Below are 16,745 nucleotides of genomic sequence, written 5' to 3' on the forward strand. Positions count from 1 at the left end.
ATTAAGTGGCAATTTTTTTTAAAAAAAAAGTTTCATAGTTCCATAATCCCTTTATCATTCCAGAACTTATTGGCTTGTTTTTTTTTATCACAAACATGTTATGGATTTTTCGGTAGGACAAGAATGATGATTTCTATGCAGATGATATTCCTCAAACTGTGTAATAAGTTTGGTGCTCTTTGTTTATTTTATAATGTCTTTTTTTTTATACTAGGCGTGAGTATTCTTTTAATTTAATCCATAAATTAACCAAACATATAATTAAATTAAAATTTTGCTAAAATCAAATTAAGTGAATTAAATTAAAAATTAATTATTTCGATTAACACCAAATTAACTGAATTTATTTAAAAAATAATTAAAAATATATATATAATTAATCAAATTAATATCAAATTAACCGAATACTCATTCCTATTTTACCTTTAACTTCTAGGTCTATTTTTTTTAATTTAAGATCTCTCTTACTAATTGGAATAAAAAACATGCCCAAAATGGAAATGGACTGGGATTATGAACTATCAGGGAATCGATTCGATCATTATATTATAAGTTCATTTCATACCGAACCCTATCGGAATAGGATTATGTACATTCTTATGAAGATGGGTCATTCGAACGTATGCAGATAGAAAGATTTAACACTATATTTATCCTTTTAATACAGATAAGCAAGTGTTATATTAATACAACGAAGAGCTTCTCATCTAACCACGAATCCAACTAAATGCTTACTAATTCCCCATCCTTGAATTTTAGGCCGGATGAAGTTCACCTCGAAATTACTTTGAAATTATTAGGTTGATCTGACCAATCACTACAAGGCAGCTTAATACAAGAACCCGTTTGAGACCATAAATCGGTTACAATAGCTCAAATGGAGACCTATCATGATCAGATCTTCCTGAATTCTTAATTGCTCAATACGAGTTACAGAGTATACTACAAAATAAAAATTGACTAAGCCAGACAAAAATTAATGTTACAGAAGTTCCCAATACGACAAACTAATCAACTAACTAGTCAATTTGGATCATCTCAGATAGGTAACCTATACGACAATCTGTATTCTAGGAATACCCTTCAATAATTTGGATGATTGCAGAGCAAGTATAATTTGTTAATTCAAACAGCTTCCCACCAAGTTAAGCAGCCAAGAAATGAACTTACTTTACAAGGGCCTGGAGTAAGATGTCAACTTTCAAACCTAATGCAACCTCTGCTTCTTATTTGTTTCTGAATGATTATCAAGTAAAACAAGGTCATCATCCTCATCATTGTCGTCTTCAACATCTTGAGGAGTTTTTGAGTTATTTAGTTCTCTCTTCATCCCAGACACTTCTGTAGCTACTTTAATCCCTTCAGATTCTGTTGATCCCACTGCTACTTGGTGGTCGGTCGATGTGCTCTGTCCGTTGCTTATAGCCCCATCTGTCCATCCTAACAGAACCATCCCGTCTGGCTCTTTCTCCTCATCAAAGTCATCCCTGCATAATTGGAAAACAGTAGTCCATGAGCAGCTAGTGCATGCACAAATTATCCAAATCCTAGTAGAAGGGCAGGAGCAAAATGTAAATGTCAGTGAGAACACTGAGGTGACAAGCTAGAACTGTGAATTGACACAAAAAGGAGCAAAGGTGAAGATAGTCCTAAGCATGTAAAAAGAATGCATCACTCTACAACTTAGAAGCACATGAGCAACGAGAGATGCAAAACCTTCAACTAAGTCCCATTGCATGCACCGGAATCCATCTGAAAGGTAAAATCATATTCAATTTGATCAACAGACTCTCATTTATGACTTGGCACTTGAAAATCTATAATGCTACATACTCCATTTGTTGAATTCTAAGACTGTCATCTATTCATACCCTTATGGCGTGCTCGTACTTGAAGATTGCATAGATCACATGGCACTACAGCAGGCAGTTCATTTGGGAGATAATGTCATAATGTCCACCAGGGTTAAAAGCATTTGGCGGTTGTACAGTTTGTAGGAAGCTCTGATGCCGCTTATCACGTGAAGTATGAATATTATGCTCACATTGACTTCTTGTAATGTCAACTACCTTCTAAAAAATCAATGTCTTCCATACAACAAAATTGATGGGGTATATATGGTAAATATTGCTTATACTTCGGCAAGTATTGGCTTGTTTGAATAGTAGGTATTGATCTAGTAAAAGAGACAGAATGCATAGGTTTGCAACGGACTGCTGATTGCAAATGATATATACATGTGTGTGTGTGTCTACACACACACACACACACACACACACACACACATATTCAATGATTTGACATGCAAGGAAATCAAGAAAAAACCTACTGTACTATAACATGGAATAATTAGCAAACAGAACCACCAATGTAATATAGTAGCAAAAACAAAAGAGCTCTGGGGAGACAGGAATAAGGGGAAGCATGCCAGGTAATAAGGGTAAGGTGGCAAGCAACAAAAGGGGACCTGTGTTTAATGTTTAAATGGCATTTCAACTCCTGCCGAAAATCCTCAACTGTGAGAATGGTGCCACTTGTAACTGGTGCAGGGAGGTCTGCTAAGATCTGCAATAAAATGGTGACACAATGAAATTGTAGACACTATGTTGAAAGATAAATAATGTAAAAAAAAATGTGGCAGAAAATATGAAACAAATGACAACCTTATCAAGGTTTAAGGCATAGTTAGCGACATCATCTTCCTCCAGATCGTCACCCACCTCATAGATAAGGGTAGTACCTTGCATTACCATAGGGAGATTCATGCCCAATTTATTTTTTATTATTTTTTCAACGACATCTCTCAGTGTTGAGGTTCGAGTGTTGACCACAAGAAGCAAGGGTGTCTATACAGTATCACAATGAACCCAATTAAGAAAACACAGAAACAACAAATATGAAATGCACTAGTAACTAATGGATTGAAAGGCTCACCTCAGAACAGACATAACAAGATTTGTTGGCCTCATATGGCTCGACTGGCATCAGAAGCATCTTTCTAGATGGATGTTCGAGACAATAGGTCATCCTAATTGGTAAAGAAAACGTTACGATTTGAATGAGAATTATTATAGATTTCACTAAAGTTAGTTTGACAAAATAACAAAGAACAAAATCTTGAATGATATGTGAATAGCAAAATTTATAAAAACGAAGTTCTCAATGCACAAGGTTTCTGCTAAATAAATAATCATCTAGATTTAAAAAAAAAATGAAAAAGAAAGAAACCTTATATTGAATCAGTTCTTTTAACACATTTTTTTATACAGTACATTGTTAATGATAAAATTACTAAGATGCATGTGGTGCTTAAAGTGCCATTTGTCAAAAACTAAAACAAGAAGAGGTACAAAGCCTAAGGGAAAACCTAGTTTTTCAAGGACCTAGTGATTTTTTATATCATTATTTTGAAGGAGAAAACCATGAGTCTCAATATGTAGTCACCAGGAACTTAGAATTCGAGTCCCTGAAAAAGGTTGATGAACAGGTGCTTGGCAGGCAAAAGAAAGTTAGGTTGAAAAAGGTTCATTGAAACATACCTACAATTCTGAAAATCAGCTTGAAGCACCTTGATTGCTTCAATCACTATCAATCCAGCAATAATAGCATTAGTTGTTGCAACAGCATGCACAATGTTCCCAGCAATTCCCTTAGCATCAAAAAGGCTATGTAAAGGAATCCCAAAGGAAGATGCCCTAATATTAGCAGCAGCAGTAACAAATTCTACAGCCAATTGATCATCTTTGTCAAAAGTAAGGTTCCCAATGTCCTGAAAATCAACAGATAAAACTTTAGTATGAAAATCAGAAAAATACAACTCAAGATAACATATTGACAAGAAAAAAGAAAAACACCTTCTCTCGCTTCTCAAGAAATAATTGTAATGCTTTCAAGAAAACTCTTGAATTTTCAGCAAGATTCCAAACCTCCTGTGGGTTACTCAGACCAAGAAATGGCATAGCAGATAATGATAAATCATCAATCAAGCAGTTACTTTCAAGGATACCATTGTGTAGGATGTCTTTTTCAGGCAACACATCTCTAAGAAAGGTTGGTTTAGGCTGGCTTCTATTCTTCCATGTTTCTTCATTAGCCAAAGCAGCTTGAATGTTATATCCAAAAACATAGTCATAGATCTTTCTGCTGTACTGCTCAGGATCCTCATCTGAGCCTCGCTCAATTATATTGTCTGTAGGTTTCACCGAATCAGAAGCATTGTTACTAGGTACAAAGAGATCATTCTCCTGATTTTTATCACCAAACAATTTTGCAAAAAGCAAGTCCTTTGCCCAAACTACACAATGAATAAACTGTAGCAAATAAAACAAACCAATAGAAGGCATAAGTCATTGGCCATGAAATAAGAAAACAAAACAAGAAAAGACAAGTTGGATCTGTCATCAAAGAAATTTTATATGCATAAAATGCTGAAGAACTAAAAATAGTAAAAACAAATAAATTAATGATACTTATTAATAAGGCATTCTTTAAAAGCTAAACAACAAGATGACATTGTTAGGACCGGTGGGGGGTGGGGTTGGTGAATGGCTCAATTCGATTTCTTGGTTAACTTGATGTTGCACAGTGAAAACTTGAAGGTAATACTAACTCCTTGTATTTACTTGGTATCCACCTCCTTGAAGTGACTAATCCAAGGGTCCACACCAGGGTTACACTTTGCACTATGAATCTTCTCCTTCTCGGATTAACACCGAAGGTGGAGAAACCTTACACAATAATCTACAAATCTTCCTCTCAACATAACACCTCACAAGGAAGAAGAAGAAGACAAGAGATTAGGATTTTGTGTACACCTTCTTCTTCTTTGAGTGACTTGAGATTATAGCACTAGTGAGAGCTTGAGCTTGAGCACTGGTGAGAGCTTGAGCTTGAGCATTGATGAGCAATGGAAAAAAATTGATCGCAATGGAACAGTGCCCAAAATAGGCTCGTCAAGCCTTCTTAAACCATTCGAGAAGGAGCCGTTTTTCTTGTCGTTTTATGAGTCTTAATCGATTAAGAATTGACCTTAATCGATTGCCCATCGTTAATCGATTAGAGTAATCGATTTGGGGTGTGTTTCATTTAAGCGACTCTTCCAAATCGCCTACCCTAATCGATTAAGATTAGGATAATTGATTATCTAAGTCGATTAGGGATTATTCTATTTCAAGCAGAATGTTCCGTAAGCGACTGAGCTAATCGCTTAAGCTTCGAACAGAAACATTCTGTTCGAAGCAAAAGACACCGTAAGTGATTGATCTAATCACTTACCGAGTCCTAATCGATTACACCAATGGATTAGAAAACCTTCTGTTTTAAACAGAATGTTTGTTAAGCGATTGAATCGCTTAACATTTTCTTAATTGATTAGCCATTTTTCTTAATTGATTAACACACTTGCTTGCGTTGATTATTAGCCGTCTCGCTAAGATTTGGTTCTCGATCCCCTTGGGCTTCTTTTGTCTTACATCTGATCTTCTGACCTGCAAGGGCTTTTCTTGTGCTAAAGATCTGGTCCTCTGACCTCCTTGGACTTCTCTTGCCTTGCATCCGGTTTTCTGACCTGCAAGGGCTTATTTTGCCAAGAATCCGGTCCTCAACCTTCTTGGTCCTGCAAACTTGAAATCATATTAAATCCAATATATTAGCCTAAACTTAAATAATTGTCAACCATCGAAATTTCTTCCTTAGGACATGATTGCACCACCAACAGACATGAGTCTCGATCTTGCCCCATTATTAAACTCCATGTAAAATTTAGATATTTTAATTTTTAAATAACTCTTAGTTACACTGAATACGAATTTTGTCGATTTCTCTTTGCCCCTTGTGCATTCAACTCAAAGTGATTCATATTTGAACATATTCATACCATTTTAACACATTTCCTTTCATTTTATCATTGTTGAAGTTGCACTTAAATGCACCTAGTCAATAGTATTTTATTTAAGAAAAAAAATTATAGCAAGCACAAATATCCATCTTAGCATTGTTATGTATGCAATACCAACATTGGATACGGAGGAAAGAGGGAAAAAAGGGTGAAACAAAAGTGAGAGAAAACCTAATTAGAAATGGTGAAGGGAAATTTTGCTTCCTACATTCCAACAGAAAGTTATTGCCATTATATAAATGTAAATAGCATCTTGTCCAATAAATTTGAATAAGTGTCCATTTAAACTGAAAGAATAAGTTGTTTTTAAAAGATCCATTTAGATATTTATGGTATCACAAGCCAGATCTATTTTAATGCCATCATGCATCATGATCAAACTGGATTAGATGTACATTGTGAACTAATCACGAGAGAAAGCAGCACAACAGATAATACAAAGAAGAATAGCATCACAGAAGAATGAGCAAAGAGATAGAAAATGACAAGTCTGAAGTCATGATACCAATTTGAGTTGTAAATGGATGACCATCTATCCCAAAAGCTTAAGTTGTTTCAATGGACCCAATTTCTAATGGATTCTTGTAGCAAGATTGTGCATGCCTAACTTATTCAAAGAGATCTTTAATGTGGTATTTGCTTTAAAAAAGATGCCATTGCCTTAAAAGCACAAGACAAACTATGCAAAGCCAAAAATTAAAGAGAAAGATATTTCATGTCAAAGAAAATGCTGAGATAACACTTGGTGATGATGCTAATCGCCAAAAAGTATTAGGAAAAAATAATAAATGTTTATGATGATAGTGATATCCATTTACATAAACACACACCAAAAATGAAAAGGAGAGAGAGTGAAAGCTTTAACCTTTGATGGTGTGCTGGTGATTGTGCAGACAGGATAGGTTTTTGGGGTCGGTTTTGGTTGACACTCATAGCATTCAGTTCTACCCTTAATATGGACAGTCACCTGATCATGGAAAATATATATTTATGTATCAAATGAAGTCGTGAAGATTAAGAGATGAACTCATCTTAAACCATGCATTTTTATTGATGATTTCCAAGTAGAATAATAGTAGTAAATTACATCTGCATCTTCAATCAAAAATATAATGAAGGGTTACAATAAATGCAAAAAGATAAAGTTAACAAGTGTCAAAGTTGATTGGCTAACCACATTTATATCCATAGTAAAAAAAGAACTAAGAAATTTTCTGGAATCAAGCTTTTCAAAGGTAGATTAGGTAGGTTGGTGAAGTGAGAAAAAACAGACAAAAAAACTTTGATTTTGTGAAGTGGTAGTCAAGGTTGTTCGCTCACATAAATTATGCATAAACATTTAGTATCAAACTTTCTGAAAATATACATACAAAAGACAAGCAGTACTGGCATGATGAAACAAGTAAATTTGTTCTCAAGTTAGAATAATTGACTTGGCCAAATTCAGAAGCATCCAAAATAGCCATGCCATTGAAAATAAAGAAAAAAAATGGAAGCAAAACAAATCCTAGGAATAAAGTTCATTTTTTCTGCTAATGATGGTTACATGCTACTAGAGTAATAAGAGTTCATTGAGCCATGCATCTCAAAACAGTAGGGCCTAATACATTAAAGGCCCAAGAGATATGTTAAAATGATGAGGCCGTAGAGAAGACAACATCATCAGACAAACATCATTGAAATGTTATGTAAGAGAAATTAAGAGATAGCATTTGCTCAAAACTCAGAGTTGATATTATCTAGGTGCCTGATAAGACATCTAATCTTGAACAACATGTAGCCACCTAAATGTTATGCAGTATATGTAACCACATACATAGTCCAATTTCCAGCAATGAATAAGGATAGTGTATATTACTTGGAAGTTGAAGGCTGTGGAAACTGATTTTATAACACCCTTCAAAAGTTATCTTCTTATTTAGTTTTCAGTGCAATTCCCAATACTATATAGCAAGTCTGTGCTAAAAGGTTCCTTGTCTATTGATATCTTTTATAGTTAGTACGCTAAAGTACCAAGTAAAAAAAATGTGGAATTGCCACATCAGCGGCTCCCCTAGAGCCGGTCCCACGAATATGAAGAGAGGTAAATGCAAGTACACAACTGAAAGCGCATGGCCGGGACGCTAACCCCAAGTAATGATACCCCGAGGATCGAACCTGGACCTTTCGGCCACGAAACCATGCACCCCCAGTTGTGCTACGCCCTGGGGACAAACGCTAAACTACCAAGTAAAGCAAGCATGAGACATTGGTCCTGCAAATAGTTTATAATAATCTTCAAATAGAGAATATACTAGGAAAAGTAAATTCTATAATTATACACCAAAACTCTAAATGAACAATTGCCAACAGACATTAAGTCTACCTGTCCCAAAAAGCCTGTCGTTCCACTTTCAACCAATGGGACTTCAGCAGCAAGGCAAAGACGGTTAACATGTCGTCTAGCATCCAGGTTATCCAAACCATTCAATACAACATTAAATTGCTTAAAAAATTCTACATTGAAGTCAGGATCCTTAACATTTGCATGGTAAGGTGTTATCTTTATTTGAGGTACAAATTTCAAGACCGCATCTCGAGCAACCTGATATAAACAAAAATATTCATGAAGGATTCAAAATCACAGGTAATGAAGGAACACTAAAAGCATCAGTATTAGATTCTAAAGAATAGTTCACATACTTTGGCCTTCGACTGACCTACATGACTTTGTCGAAATAAAAATTGTCTATTCAAGTTACTGACTTCTATAGTGTCCATGTCAATCTGCGTAAACCAAACCAAAATAAGATGCACAATAATAGCTAATATTAGAATATATAGCAGGAAGAAATATTACAAGATTACAACTCCAAAGAAATGAAAAATTGATTAGATACTTAAAAGTCCTAAACAATATCACAAATACTATAATACTTTTTGTAAGATAGCTACCTAGTGAAAAAGTTGAAAATAGGTATTTGGAATGAGATTACAAGATTAATACAAGGAATATAGTGGCTAATCTAATTTCACAAAAGAGAAAAAGATCATATTGAAGTGTCCATGATCGAAGCTAGGATCGTGTTTTATGAGGTTTAACCAGAAACTTAAACTTGATTGAGGCAATAAAGAAAAGTTAGCAAATGGGATCATAGGCCTCAGTTGGCTACTCATTTTAAGGTTGTGAGCCTCCATTGGGTCTCATGTAGAAGCAAACAGACCATATCCATATTAATTGTTTTATTGAATTATCTCCAACAATAAAGCCCAAGCCTCTTATATTTTTCTTTCAAAAAAGATTTCAAATGATTATATCATTCTATTTCATTGAAGAAGGGGTCTCAAGCAATACATACAACAGAACAAGGAGTTTCAAAAACATAGCTACAGAAAGACCCTACTGAGCACCATCTCCAGAAAGTTCTAATGGAAGGCATAATAGAAAGAGGCAAGAGGTCTGCTGGGAACTTGTGGAGAACCTTGAAAGCACCTTGCCTTGGACATGGACCCTCCAAAGAAACAGTAGCCCCCTCCACTTCCGAAGAAACAAAGCCACATTTGGCGACCCATCAAGGAAGACACCTTATCATATTGAAACTGTGCTGAATTCAAATAATCCCGAATATTTAGAATGTTGTTCCTTTTCACTTGATACCTAATCATATTGTGTGAAACCTCATGGGAATTAAGTGACTCAGTTAAATCAATAATACAATTCCGAAGAACATAGCAAGTTCAACAAATTGGATAAGAAAAGAAAACAATTTGCACATGGTAGTAATTACTTCAGTATAAAACATTGTTCTTCACCTCTCTTATTCAGAACATGAGTCTAACAATCAGCAAGCACATCAACAACCTTTTCATTATATGCAAATTTTGTCAAAAAAACCCGTTGTAGAAGATCAATGTTTAGCACCCAAAATTTTCACCTCCAGAAAAAAAGCATCATCATAAAGTAAAACAAACTGATGATACGAGTATTACCTAATTTAACACCACTAGCCTGAAATACAAAAAAATTTGTAGACAATATTAACTTTTGCTAAACCCTAATATTTCGCAACCTCAATAATGCATCACATGCAACAATCTCCATGTGGAATTCGAAGTAACAAAAAAAAAAAAAAAACTAAGCTCAAGGCTGGTTGCTTACGATGTGAACTTCTTGAAATCCAGAAAGCACGAGGGTTTTCAGCAATTCGCAACCAATGCCACCAGCGCCTACCATCAGCACCTTTGCACGCTGCAACCATGAAAATAACTCCTCTTAAAATCCGCTTATCTATCCGAATCAGCTATACCAAATAACTAAAAAAAAAAAGAAAGAAATCACAGCAATTGAAGTAAAATAGACTACGAAGGACACCTTAATCGCCTCCGCCTTCGAATCCGAATCCATGGGAACAGGAAGCGGAGAGCAAAAGCAGCAAGAGAAAGGAAATATTGTCAAATTTCAGAATTTGGGAAGCAAGGACGCTGCTCGCCACGGAGAGGAACTGGAATCCGATGACTCGCTGAAAAAAATTATTAAAACAAAGAGAGAGAGAGAGGGAGAAGCGTTTCTCTTATTATTAAGAGATCGTTGTTATCTTGATCATGACCGTTGATTGCAAAACAAACGGTGATAATATAGGGGCATTTAAGAAAAAAACAAAGCAAGATTCTTCCGCCTCGATTTCCGCCGCCGTACGCCGGCTGTTGGAAGGGTTCCCCTCGGTGCAGTGAAAGGCACGAGAGAGGAAAACGATGGTCGGTGGCCGGCCGAGTGACGACGACGGCGATGAACTGATTCGGTTGCAGGTGAAGGAGACGGAATCCGGTTCATCATGGTTTTCAATTACCAGTTTTGCCCTTGGGAGGTTGACCTTCGAACCCATCGATGGGCTCCCAGGAAAGTTCACTACTTTAAAATGGCGTCCAAGCATGTTCTGGTTGCATTAGCGATGCCTTTTCGGGCTCCGCCATGGTCCAATCGCGAAGGGATCTCGATTTCGATCTCGATCTCGACGATTTAAGTTGGATTTACTTCAAATTTCATTTTGATCTTTTTTTTTACATACAAAAGTCCTTTTAATTTTTTATTATTATCTAATAAATATATCATGAACTACGAATTAGGTGGAAAAAACGGTGGGAGGGAAGGAATGGGGTTGGAGTTGTGAACACGGCGAGGAATGCAAATAGAGGATAAAAAATAATACAAAGTGAAATAGAGAAAGATGTAATCATAAAAAAGACTAGTCAATTATATTATCAAAAAAAACTTAAGTTTATAGAAGAAAAAAATATAAATAGATAATAAAATGATAATAGAAGATTAATATATTATAATAATTTATTATATATTAATATCCTCCTCAGACTCACGATGCACTAACGAAAGCCGAGTTTATTAATCAAAAATTAAAATTGTGCAGTGGAATGTGCCTGAGTGAGTAAATCTATAATTTGCATAGAAAATGAGACAAATGATAAAATGATGATGTCATTCTGATAGTGATGGTGAGTGAAATAACAATCAATCTCGATATACTTGGTACGCTCATGAAAAACAAAATTACGAGTAATTTGAATGATACTAGAGTTGTCACAATGCATAGGGGTAGGGTTCAAAAGCAAAACACTCATATCAATAAGAAGTCAATGTAACTAAACAATTTTAGCAGTAGTAGAGGCCATAACACGATATTTTACTTCGACAGAAGAATATGAGACAACATTTTACTTTTTACTCTTCAAAGGGATAAGAGAATCTTCTAAGAAAATACAATATCCTGTGGTAAATTTATAATATGTAGAATTATCACCCCAATCTGCATCTGAATAGGCATACAACTCTAAGGTAGAAGTAGAAGGATAAAAAAAACTATAAAACTGAATACCTCAAAGTTATCGAAAGATGTAAAGCACAGCTCCCCAATGTACTAAAGTGGGAGAAACAACAAACTAGTTGACAAAATGTACAACATAAGCAATGTCAGGCCTAGTGATGGTGAGATATACTAGATTGCCAACTAGAGTGTCATATAAAGATGAATTTGGCAAGGGAACACCATCAACAGAAGAGTACCGAGCATTAATTTCAAGCAGAGTATCAACAATGTGAGCATCAGATAGATGAGTCTGCTCTAGAATGTCACCAATATATTTGGATTGCGAGAGAAGATAGCCACGAGGAGAATAAACTGCTTCAAGTCCCAAAAAATAACGCAGAGGACCCAAATCTTTCATATCAAACTCACGAGTCAAATGCAATTTCAACTCTTCTATTCCACTTAAATCATCTGCTGTAATAATCATGTCATCAACATAAAGAGAGAGTAATGTGCGACCTAACGAAGTACAATGAACAAAAAGAGTAGAGTCATGCTGGCTAGGAAGAAAGCCAAGAGATCCAATTACAATGGAGAACTTGTCAAACCAAGCTCGAGGAGATTGTTTAAGGCTATAAAGAGCCTTTTTTAGTCTATAAACTTCACCAGGGTTGTAGTGACACCTGATGGAGGCACTATGTAGACGTCTTCTTAAAGATTTCCATTAAAAAATGTATTTTTAATATCTATTTGGAAAATAGACCACTGGCTAACTGATGCAACTGTAATGAGAGTACAGATAGTAATTAATACGATAATAAAGATGCCCCCCCTAAAAAGTGGGTTAAAGCAGTTGACGTAGAAATCAAAGTCAAACAATCAAAGTCGCATGATCAGGTGGACTACGAGACCTTAGATTATGAACCAAGCAAGGTTGGCCGAGCGGGCCCTGAGAGCAGGTCGAACGTGAAGGGTCGATCAGACCTTTCGAGCGATCATCCTCGACACTTGCAACCGAGGTTAAGAGCCAAATACTAAGTTACTTAGTCCATTGCCCTAGCCTATCAGACCTCAGGTCCGGTTGGACACAATACGCCTCTAAGACAATAGTAAGGCTGAGTGAAGAATAGGTCGATAACTCCATTCAGTATGACCGGGCTAGTGACGCCCCGGCCAAGTGGCCTCCAGTGGGACCCATATATATGTCTTATCACACTCTTTTGGAAGTTTGTATCACCGACAACAGAGAATGTCCTGTAGGTAAATCATACTTTAGAAACTTCTAGTCTATCACATCAGAGATTTGGATGCTCGCTTAAGGAAAAATATCATAGACACTTTTTGACTTATCCTTTCTTAGGATGCTTTGGAAAATATGCATATGTTTTAGGATGCGTGCACAGATGCTACAATGATACTATAAAAGGTAGTTTCCATCCACAGACGAAGGTATGCAATGCTTCATTATCTTACACGCTCTCTACTACTGTTCATTTCTACTATTCTTCTCCACTGAGCCGAAGACTGACTTGAGCATCGGAGGGCCAATGCTGGGGATCCCTTCCCTAACCTGACACTAACACTCCTGATTTTGTAGGGCAGTGTGGAGTCTTCTTCTAGTCAATGCCAGAGCTGCATTCTCAGCTAGTCGTCTTCTTAGCTTTCGGACAGGATCAGTAACAAGCTTGGAAGCTGGAGCAAAGGTTTCCTCATAATCCATATCATACTATTGGAAAAATCCTTTAGCAATCAAATGATCTTTATACCACTCAATTGACCAATCAGATTTAGTTTTGATCTTATATACCTATCGAGAACCAATAACAAGCTTCCCTAAAGGAACAAGGACAAGATCCCAAGTACATGTTTGATACAAAGCCTAAAGTTCTTCCCCCATAGCCTATTGCCAAAGAGGATCAAGAACAACTTCTCTATAAGAGGAGGGCTCAGACAATTGGTGAATAGAAACCAAAAAAGAAGAAAAAGAACCAGAATAAGTAGAATACACAAAATCAGGTAATTAAGTAGACTGATGACATCGTTGAGGGTAACTAGAAGGAGGATCCACTTATTAGTACCCCCGAGATAGTTTTGATGTGATCAACCAAGTCAAGTTAGGTCTTGTTATGTTTTGATGTTCTGTGTCTAAGTGTGCAGGAACTTAGGAGCACAGGAGGTCGAGCGAAAGACGCAGCTAGCGAGGAGGACGAAACGGGAGAGAGTCGACGGGCTTGATGCATCTGAGGGACGAGGTGTTGCGGAAGAGTACGTTGGTGGACGAGAAGGAGATGTACAACGTTTACGAGGGATGAGAAGTCAGAGCAGAAAGTTCCACGAGAAGGCCGAAAAATGGGTTCAGGTGAGCCCTATTCCGGATAGCTGGAATCACCCAAATAAGAGGAGCCAGAGCGGAAGACCCGAACCCAAATGAGTGGAGCCGGAGCGAGAGCCTGGACCGAAAAGTCAATAGGGAGGTTGACTTCAGTCCAGGCGTCCAAATCACCTAGGCACCCTTGGGGTGCCTCGCTTAGCTGGGGCAGGATCAACACCTTCTGTGGGCCTGGATCAAAAAGTTTATCAAAACATGACATGTCGTAATCCATTGCGATGGGGATAAAATTTTATCCCCCTTCAGGCGCCTAGAACCTTCAAGGCGCTCCGATCAAAGCTATAAATACAACCATAATCCCAGAAGCTAAATAATACTAAAAAATATAGATAAGAACACTTGTAAACGTTCTACCTTGAGTTTAGCTTTGTAATTGTGAGCTTTGACTGCTACAAGAAGCTTCTCCACCTGAAGGAGATTTTAGTGGACTTTTAACTTCTTGGATTAGTAATCTTCTGATTATAAATCAAGTAAAATCTCTGTACCTCATTTTTTTAAATTAGTTTCTTAATTCTTTCTATGCAAGTGTTTGTTTTAATAAAGCTGTAAAAGTTTGAGAAAGGTATTTCTATTTTTAGATTTCAGGAAATTCACCCCGTCTTGTCGATCTCCAAGGGACCAACACCACTATCACAGGAGCATCATGGGAAGTAGTAAAAGTAGAGGGATCATCAGGGAGCTGATGACCAGAATCTGTATGATGTCAATCCTACAAGTAGTATCATTAGAAGAAGAGATGCTAGGGGAGTCTAGTTATGGCGAAACATGAGATGACATATCATCAGAGTCATTGTAAAAAGGATTAATACGAGTGAGATCAGATTTTTAAAGATTAGGAGTCTCAGAGGGAATGGAATAGAATGGAATGTGTTCAAGAAAAATAATAGGACGTGAGACATAGAGTTTTTGACTAACTGGATCATAACATCTATATCCCTTTTGACTCTCACTGTAGCCAAGAAAAACACAAAGAGAGAATAGAGAACTAAGCTTACTACAGTTAACATGAGGACGGAGGACAAAACATGTGGACCCAAAAACTCTTAAGACAGAAAATCAGGAATAGAACCATATAGTTTTTCTAAAGGAGACAAACTGGATGTAATAGAAGATGAAATTCTATTGATAGAATGGATTGCAGTAAGAATAGATTCACCCTAGAACTCGTTAGGAACATATGTAAATAACAGGAGAGATTGTGCAGTTTCAACAATGTCTATGTTTTCTTTTAGTAACACCGTTTTGTTCAGGAGTGTCAGTACAAGAAGTTTGACGAATTATACCATCCAAGGCAAGTAGTTCAGAAAAAATATTGGATGTATATTTACCACCTAAATCACATTGAAAGCATTTAATAATAGCATTATGTTGAGTTTTTACCATGACATAAAATATTTGATAAATACCAAGGCAATCAGAATGATGTTTCATAAGATAAACCCAAGTGTAACAAATACAATCATCAATAAAGGAAATGTAGTAACATGATCCACTAGGTGTACGAATAGGAGATTGACCTTACATATTAGAATGAACTAACTCAAATGGTGCAAGAGAAATAGAGATAATTCTAAAGAAAGGTAAAGTAGAGAATTTTGCCAATTTGCAGCCACAATATGAAATATCATGAGTTTACAATTTTTTAGAAGCTAAGTATTTCAAACGAAAAGAAGTTGTATCATAAAGACACTAGAAGGGGGGGGGGGGGGGGGGGGGGGGGAATAGCGTTTGCCACTTTTTCAAAAGTAGAGAATACGTAGTGGAAATAATTAAAGTGAAAGACAAATGCTAACACTGTTGGTTGCTACTCGGAATATCGTACTGGTTCTCTTGTACAAAAATTTTGTACAAGTCCTGAACCATTCCTAACAATCTATTGTGTTCTTTAGAAATTAAATTTGGAATCGCAAACAGAACTTAACATTATTGATTCCAAATTCAACTTATCTGTTCTTAGAGGTTTAGACTTGGATTGCAAACGATGTTTAACATTATTAATCCAAACCCGCCCATGTTACAAATTCGATTAAATATTTATTTCAGAGATCAGCTTCCAGGTTAAACATGGTGAGACACTAGACCTTCTTGGGTATGGGATCATCCACCACTTTCTAGACAAAGTTTTTCAACGAAATTCAATATTTAATCTCCTTATAGTAACCCTAGGTTTAACCAATAAGAACAATTGAATCACAAGATCAAAAAAAAAACAAAAGAAACACAAACTTGAATCATAAATTCGAAACCTAAAAATGTTAGTCTCTTGTGTTTGGTATTTCAAGATCTAAACAAAAAGATGAACTAGTTATGATGCAGAAACTAATAACTAGTTATACATTTTGTAGCTTATAGACCTCGTGATCTTCTATCGTATTCCTCTTCTTATCTCGAATGTCGTGTGGGCGACGATCTACCAAGATGAGAATCCACCCAAGCCTCCTTCTTCTCCTTGCAAATTTTGGCCACCAACAATCTCCTAGAGATGAAGAACTTCGGCCACCAACCAAGCTCCAAGGAATGCTAGGAAACAATGCCTCCTATCTCTTCTTCTTCTCCAAGCAAAATCCAACCACGAAGATCTCTCCAAGACGATGATGCCGCCGGCCACTTAAGAAGAAGAATAGGGGAAGAGGAAGAAGAGAGGGTTGACCACCATAAGGAA

The 16,745-nt window shown here is 36.5% G+C and overlaps 2 protein-coding genes across 3 annotated transcripts in view; both read right to left on the reverse strand.

The window, feature by feature from the left end:
• Positions 1–869: 869 nt before the first annotated feature.
• LOC121982486 (SUMO-activating enzyme subunit 2-like) lies at positions 870–10,822 on the reverse strand. 2 transcript variants are annotated; one of them, XM_042535579.1, is made up of 11 exons: positions 10,248–10,818; positions 10,035–10,124; positions 8,579–8,662; positions 8,262–8,480; positions 6,762–6,863; positions 3,855–4,310; positions 3,540–3,769; positions 2,935–3,028; positions 2,664–2,846; positions 2,468–2,565; positions 870–1,487 (listed from the first exon to the last, which is right to left on the reverse strand). In XM_042535579.1, exons 1-11 carry the CDS (start codon positions 10,278–10,280, stop codon positions 1,208–1,210), a joined length of 1,869 nt encoding a protein of 622 aa, XP_042391513.1. In that variant the 5' UTR covers positions 10,281–10,818; the 3' UTR covers positions 870–1,207. The 2 variants fall into 2 exon arrangements, with proteins under 2 accessions (XP_042391513.1, XP_042391522.1); XM_042535588.1 differs by lacking the exon at positions 6,762–6,863 and having other exon boundaries at positions 10,248–10,822.
• A 1,005-nt stretch (positions 10,823–11,827) lies between these two features.
• LOC122042851 (uncharacterized mitochondrial protein AtMg00810-like) overlaps positions 11,828–16,745 on the reverse strand; it is a 49,067-nt gene continuing 44,149 nt past the window's right edge. Inside the window, exon 2 of the mRNA XM_042603192.1 lies at positions 11,828–12,213. Coding sequence (XP_042459126.1) covers positions 11,828–12,213 — 386 coding nt within the window. The remainder of the gene's footprint in view (positions 12,214–16,745) is intronic.

The sequence above is a fragment of the Zingiber officinale genome, chromosome 1B (genome assembly GCF_018446385.1).
Source record: "Zingiber officinale cultivar Zhangliang chromosome 1B, Zo_v1.1, whole genome shotgun sequence".
Classification (NCBI taxonomy): Eukaryota; Viridiplantae; Streptophyta; class Magnoliopsida; order Zingiberales; family Zingiberaceae; genus Zingiber; species Zingiber officinale.